This window comes from Balaenoptera musculus, chromosome 18 (genome assembly GCF_009873245.2).
Source record: "Balaenoptera musculus isolate JJ_BM4_2016_0621 chromosome 18, mBalMus1.pri.v3, whole genome shotgun sequence".
NCBI classification, from domain to species: Eukaryota; Metazoa; Chordata; class Mammalia; order Artiodactyla; family Balaenopteridae; genus Balaenoptera; species Balaenoptera musculus.
The window spans coordinates 53,710,486-53,718,012 of record NC_045802.1 but is presented as its reverse complement, the minus strand read 5'-3'; the positions used below and the strand labels follow the sequence as shown (position 1 = coordinate 53,718,012).

At 37.9% G+C, this 7,527-nt stretch overlaps 1 protein-coding gene across 1 annotated transcript; it reads right to left on the bottom strand.

Moving 5' to 3' along the window:
* Positions 1–595: 595 nt before the first annotated feature.
* On the bottom strand, positions 596–3,156 carry LOC118884063 (histidine triad nucleotide-binding protein 1-like). The gene is made up of 2 exons (XM_036831383.1): positions 3,094–3,156; positions 596–1,171 (listed from the first exon to the last, which is right to left on the bottom strand). Exons 1-2 carry the CDS (start codon positions 3,154–3,156, stop codon positions 743–745), a joined length of 492 nt encoding a protein of 163 aa, XP_036687278.1. The 3' UTR covers positions 596–742.
* Between the last annotated feature and the right edge of the window lie 4,371 nt (positions 3,157–7,527).

Below are 7,527 nucleotides of genomic sequence, written 5' to 3'. Positions count from 1 at the left end.
AGATGAGAAGATGGTGGCTTTGAAGATTGGAATGAGGTGGCCACAAGCCAAGAAATGACAGCAGCCACCAGAAACTGGAAGAGGCAATGAACAGACCCTTACCTGGATCCTCCAGAGGGAGCATGGCCCTGCCAATACCTTGATTTCAGTCCAACGGTCCTGATTTTAGAATTTTGGACTCCAGAATTGTTAAGATAATAACTTTCTATGGTTTTAAGTTACTAAGTTTGTGGTAGTTTGTTATAGCAGTCACAGGCAACTAGAACGCTGTTCTTAATTTTTGTGCTCTAAGCCACATGAATGCATACATATTTAAATATTGAATATTATTTACAATCCCACCTATGGCATACAGAAAATATTCTATAATTCTTGTCAATGACGTTTCTCTCTATTCTTAAGGAAGAATTAATTTGGGAAATACAGGGTTTATTCATATCTTCTCCTTCTTCCTCACTACCCACATTACCAAGCAGTTATGAGTTTATACTTTAAGGATCTCTCAAATATATAGTCAACTTTTATACAAGTCTGCTCTCATTATAAACCACCACATTAACCCAGAAATCCATACTTTATTTTTTTTTCAGACCATGCAACAATGTCTTTTATTATGTATGGGTTTTTAAAAATTATTTCTGCAACCTCTCCATACACAGGCAAAAAAAGGTATTGTTTTGCATATTGGAACTTGCAGGCCTGATCACTGCATAGAGAAGGGAAAATTATCCCTACAACATGCTTAACCAGGAGGCCAATTCATCTGCCAACCTCCAAGAACATGGAGATGAACATGATAGACAGACTGTCTCCCATCTGAACCTTCATTCACCACCATTCGATACCCCTTCTTCAGGCCCAGATCAGCAGCACATTTCTTGCCAACAATCATTAAATATCCAAGAAGACTTTCATCGTCATCTTCTGCTGCAGAAATCTGGGATATATGTCTCTTGGGTATCACCAGAAAATGTGTTGGGGCTTGAGGGGAAATGTCATGGAAAGCAAGACACTGGTCATCCTCATAAATAATTTTGGCTGGGATTTCCTTGCGAAGGATCTTCCTGAAGATCGTGTCACCACCAGGCCAGACGGCCTGAGCCTTAGCGATCTCATCTACCTTCACCTTCACGGACTCAAGGTCAGGAGGAGGGAGGAGCCGGGGAGCGGGCTGAGGGCCGGCAGTGGGGAAGGGGACATACTTTATTATTTACCTAGAACAACAACCTGCTAACTGGCCTCCAACCTCCAACCTCATCATTCTCATGTCTACCCTCTACCCCCAAGTGGGAGTAACCTTTGTAAAAGTGCGTATCTGATCACACGTTACTTCCAATTAAAATTCTTTACTGCCTCCTTCAGCTTTCTAGTCAAAATTCAAGTGCTTTCATTTAACTCCCAAGGCCATCTGTGATCAAGACTGTGCATAACACTCTAGTTTAATATCCTGTTACTCTCCTATCTGAGCTATTCTAATTTTACTTTAATACATGATTTAACTGCCTCTGTTCTGTGCTCACCTCGTATCCTGTAAATGCCTTTAACCTAGCTATTATCACACTTTATTGTAAAAATGAATTCTCCTAACTGTCTTATCTAGTTTAATAATAAAGTTTCCTTAGGATAGGAATCACATGATTATTGGTTCAAGTATGCTCATAAAAAGTGTAGTGCTTGCTTCACAGTTACGTCTACTTAATGAAAGTTTTTGTATGAAAAAAAATCTGTATTAAAGCCAAAATTTCCCAAAATGTGCAGACACTTGCTAAGTGAAGAAAAAGTTTTCGGTGCAATTAAGAATTAAAGCAAACACTGGCTAAACTTATGACTTTGAATAGAATAAGAGTAAGCATTAAAAATTATTTTAAAATGAGAGGACAAATGTTTAGTTACTGTTTTCCATCTCTGTCTTTAAAGGGGGCCTATAACTGCTTCTATAAAATGAATGTGTATAAAATTCACCTAGATTTATATAAAATGAATGTAAACCTCTAAGCATGTGTTTGATTTGTACATTCCTTAATAATAACCTATTTCCCTTCCAAAATGGAGTGGTTAGTTTAGATTCTTTCGGAAAAGATAAAGCACTTACATTTTTTTCCCTTTTACTTTTCTGTTGTTCCCAGCTCATTTCTCCTTTTTTTTCCTACTAATATTGTAGATACATTGCCAAGATTGTTATGGCAGCTAATAAAGTTTGAAATATAAGACCTTCAAACCAATGTTAATAAATAATTTAAGAATTAAATGCCTCTCACGACAGGGTTATCTTTATTTTATTCAAAAATAGTTTGTTTTATGGATGTTTTATTTCCTCACATGAGAAAACACTGGTTGAAAAAACATGATACGTTCTAGGAACTAATTTTTTCCAAGTTGTACTTCAGTGCTTTAAAAGAAATATATACAGGAACAGATGTTTCTGCTATTTCAGGATACTAAAATAGCCGACCCGCTTGGTCCTAATTATTGATAGTTTACCGCAGCACCAGCCTTGGCTTCTACAAAAGCGTTAGCAGAAGTGACAGGAGGAACACACAGGATTTATTCATTAAGAACGAGCTATAGCTTCCTGCATTTTCAGCTCCAGGCATCACGCTGAACAGTGCCCTGTCATTCAGCAAGAACTAGTCTGAGACAGGAAGCACTTTAGCGTGTTTACAGAAATATCTTTTAAAACGGACTTAACTATCAGACAGCCCCCTTGTAAAGCTTTCGCTCTAAGAAACTCGGGTAAAAGATTATCACTCCACACTCACAAAAATCAATTTTGGAGACTGACAGTTGTTCCAGACTGATCCTGGATTTCCTTTCTTCATTGAATTGAATTTCCTGTAGACTGTGAATATACTAACATTCACCAGGTGCTTTTTCCTGATTTTTTTTTTTAAATCGTTAAATAGCCCCCTTATTTTTTATCAAGTATTCTGTGTATACAGTGGAGAAGACTGTGACTGATAGTTGTTTAAGAAACCAACAACTGGTGAAAAGGCAAGCCTGCCAATTTTTGTACATAAGCTAATAATGATAACATTCATAATAATATGAAGTAACACTTGTTGAGGACATAGTAAATGTCAGGCATCTGCTCACCCCTTTACATCCATTATCCCACTTAATCCTCAACTGAAGCTCTGAAATAATTTTTATCTCCATGTTACCAGTGTTCCTGCTGAGCCTAAGATATTTTGAGTGTCCTGACCAAAATGACACAGAAATTCCTGGAGCAGTAATTTGGCAGCAAGCTATCAGAGTCCGAGACCTGAGTTCTCAGTCACAGTGTTAAAGTGCATTTTGATTTTTAGCATTCCTCCCATTCCAGGAGTAAATAATACATGAATCCATCACCTGAACAACAGAGATCATTTCGATGTGAATGATTTCCAAATTTGTCTCCAAATTTTAGCACCTTCCTAAGCTGCTGAACTGTATTTCCCAACGCCTAAAAATGCTCTGACGGCATTCACACCCTTTTATTCTAATACTGCCACCACCTTCATTTACGCTCACGAGCTTCAACTTTTCTTTAAACAAACTTAGACTCCAAACAAAACCTATAATTGATTTTCCTCAAACCTCGAATTTAATTTTTTCCTTTATCTGAGCAGCCCCCGTCTAGAGAATAGAGGAGAGGTAGCTGTCAGAAGCGGCTGAATACGGCTTTGGCAGTTACAACGGAAGCAACATCATGGGGCCTCCCGTTCACTTTCTCTGCTCTCATTCACTTTTGTACTTACTCCCAATTCCCAACACACACATGGGTGCTTTGCTCTGGTGTATCATGCTCTCTTCCTTTCTTCATTGTAAACATAGGCTCTTGGGAAAAGATCTAAAAACAAACAAGTAAATGAACAAAAACCAGTACAGATACCTATTAACATTTACCTGTAATCATTTCCTTCTGTATTTGAATCCTAAGAAAGGACTAAAGCTACAGATCTAATGATAGAATTTTATTTATCACAATGCCAGCTGGTAGAGGTTTCACTGAGCAAAAGGACCTTTGCTTATCTTATTTTACATTCATAACATATTGATCAATATTTTTCATTAGCATATTCTCAATAGAAGACTGAAGCAAGAATAGGGAAGAGATCTAGATGTGAGAGTTCTCCAAGAGGTGGTGTACACAGTGATGATGGATATCAGTTGAACAATAACTGAAAGAGCCCCTGGCATGTTAAAAATGATGTTCCTTTGAGAACCTCCAAGTGGATGAATGGATTTTAAGTGGTTAGAGAAGAAGCAAATGAAAAAAAAAAAAATTGGATTTCTAATTTATGTTAACCACAAAAACAACAAAAATCATAAATGTACATAATATTTATTTATTAGCCTACTAATCTTAGAAGTTTACTACTATAATGCCACAGCTCCTTAGTACTTCTTGAGAAATTCTCCCAAGTAAATAGATTTGTCTGACAGTAAATGTATGGTTGTCAACTCACCTGGGGATTTAATGCTTCTCAATAATCTTTTATTTCCTTTAAGCAGTTTTCTTTCCTACTTCCTCAAAAGTTATTTCAAATGTTAAAATTTTCCCACAAGTCTCCTATTCAAATACCTTTCTCTACTCTATTCAAAGAAAATTGTCTTGGAGAAAACGTAGATGATCAAGATTTGAACTATTTCAAACTTCCACCCCAACCTTACAAATGTATCTACACTTCTATGTATGTTTTCTTTTACAGTCTTAGAGAAGGAGTTATCCTTTTTCTTGTTTAAAACTAAGCTGTTCACCTGTGTAATTCATCTTACACTTTCCCATCTGCTGCATTATTTGGCTTCATCACTTTTCTCCCATCACTGCTACAACTGCAACCTACTCTTGCTCTCCTTCTCTGAAGTTTTTAAATATAATAAAATCTCCCTCATCCTAAAAAAAATCCCCCCTGATACTTTATGTGTCTTTCGCTTTAACTTCATCTCAAACAAGCCTCTAGAAGGTGTGGGCCATGTTTGATATCTCCATCTCAGCAACCCCCTTTTGGAGGTGACCTCCTATGTCTTAACTATTGGTTCCCTTGTATCTCTATTTGTTATGGACTAGATGTTTGTGTCCCCCCCCCCAATTTATATGTTGAAGTCCTAGCCCCCAGTGTGATGGTACTTGGAGATGGGGTCTTTGGGACATAATTATATTTAGATTAGTTCATGAGTATGGGTCGCTCATGATGGGATTGGTGACTCTATAAGAAGAGGAAGGGAAGAGGATCTCCTTTTCTCTCTCTCTCTCCCCACCCCACACCGTGTGCATTGAGAAAAGGCCGTGTAAGGACACAGTAAGAAGGTGGCCATTTACAAGCCAGGAAGAGAGCTCTCACCAGAAGTAAACCATGCTAGCACCCTGATCTTGAACTTTTATCCTCCAGAAAATAAACGTCTGCTGTTTAAGTCACCCAGTCGATGGTATTTTGTTATGATAGCCCAAGCTGACTAAGACACTATTTCACTAGATAGAGAATTCCCTGAGGGAAGGGATTCAGACTTTGTTTCCTAGCATCTAGCGAGGGTCCTGGCACATAGCAGGTGGCAGACACTCGTCTGCAGAAAGGGTAAATGAATACATGAATAACGGATGAATACAAGGTGCCAAGTAATTTTTGTAGGGTTAATTGAACAAATAAATTTCATACAGAGAGCATTTAGCTTTACACTGAGTCATTAAGTGGAGTCTTACAGTAAGCCGTGATTTTGTTTTATTTGAATAAATGTAGTATTTCCATCCTACTTCAGGGAGTCTATATGTAACAATCCCCAGAAGGAACTAAATAAGTGAATGACAATGACACCAAGATCTTGATGTCATAGACATATGCAGTAGAAATAACATTTATAAGAATAATATTTATAGACATCTTATTATGTGCCTGGTACTTTGCTAACACTTTAAATTAGTTCTCATTTAATCCTCATAGGAACTGAAAATTAGTTTAGTAGGAACTGTGTTGTCTTGTTCCCTGTTCTCTCTCTCTGCAGAATTTAACAAAGTGCCTGCACAGAATAGACACACAATGCATATTTGTTTATTACTGTGATTACTCTCCTTGCACAGGATAAGGAAGTGGAATAGATAGAAAAGTTCAGTTACTTGCTCAAGATTACTCATCAAGTAAGTGGAATTACTGGGATTTCAAGCCTGATACATGTAACTCTGTAAATGGAACCTTTAACCACTATATTATACATGGAATAAAACCTGGTAAATCTCTCAGTTCTCAGTAGTATACAATAAGTTCCCCTCCCCTCCAGCACTGCTTAATAATCTTCCTATTGAATATTACTAAATCACTCAAGAATTAGTACACACATGACATATAATGTGTTTCTTTCAGAGTACTGGGTCCTAAGTGAGAAATACCAACCCAAACTAGTCACCCTGCTATTACTGGGTGGAGAGCAATGAAAGAGCTAGAATAAAAAATATATTGCCCCACTTTGGTATATGGCTGATAGTGATACCATTCATGCAAATAACAAACAAACAAAAAGAGGAAGTACAAATTAGAGTGGTTCTGTGTGGGAAATCCATGTGAAGTTATCCATTTGAGAGAAGAGAGGTCTAAGCTATAGATTAAGACTGAATCTAGTAGGCAAGATGGTGGTTACAGATTCATCTGTTTAACAAATATTTATGTAATGGCTACTATGTGCCAGGAACTGGAAAAATAGTAGTGAACAGACGGAATCTTTCCCCTCATATTTGAAAGCCCTTCATGCATTCTCCTCAGGTTTCTATTAGCTTTGTTCTTCTCTTCACTATTTCAATCCTTTAAATGTGAATGGATAGTCTGATTGTCTGGGGAGATAGTCACTGGGCCAGGATATATACTATCTACAGTATCTTCCTCTTAAAGACTGAGTACTTTTTTTTTCCTTCCCAATCCCATGCTCAGCAGATCCTTCTGCCTTTCCTGGTTCCAAATAATTAACTAACGTGGTAGACCTAGGCAGAGTCTGGTAGACCAGGTATGACCATGGTCCCTGGTCAGGTAGTACTCATTTTCTCTCTATTTCTGTTCTGGCAAGTTAGACTGCTGCCAGTGGATCCACAAATTTACTCAGTTTTATAAGTTGAATTGTGGTTCCCCCCCCCGCCCAAATATATTGAAATTCTAACCCCCAGCCCCTCAGAATATCACCTTATTTAGAAATAGGGTCATTGAAGATATAATTAATTAAGTTAAAGTGAGGTTATTCTGGAGTAGGCTGGTCCTCTAATCCAGTATGACTGGTGATATTATAAGAAGATGGCCATGTAAGGACAGACTCACATGGAGTATGTCATGTGATAACAGAAGCCGAGAATGAGGTTATGCAGCTACAAACCAAGGAATGCCAGAAACTGTAGGCCACAACCGGAAGCTGGGAAGATGCAGGGAGGATTCCCCTGCAGGTCTGAGGGGGAGCATGGTGCTAACAACACCTTGGTTTCATACCTCTAGCTTCTAAAACTGTGAGGCAATAAATTTCTGTAGTTTTAAACTATCCAGTTTGTGGTACTTGGTTACGGCAGGCCTAGGAAAC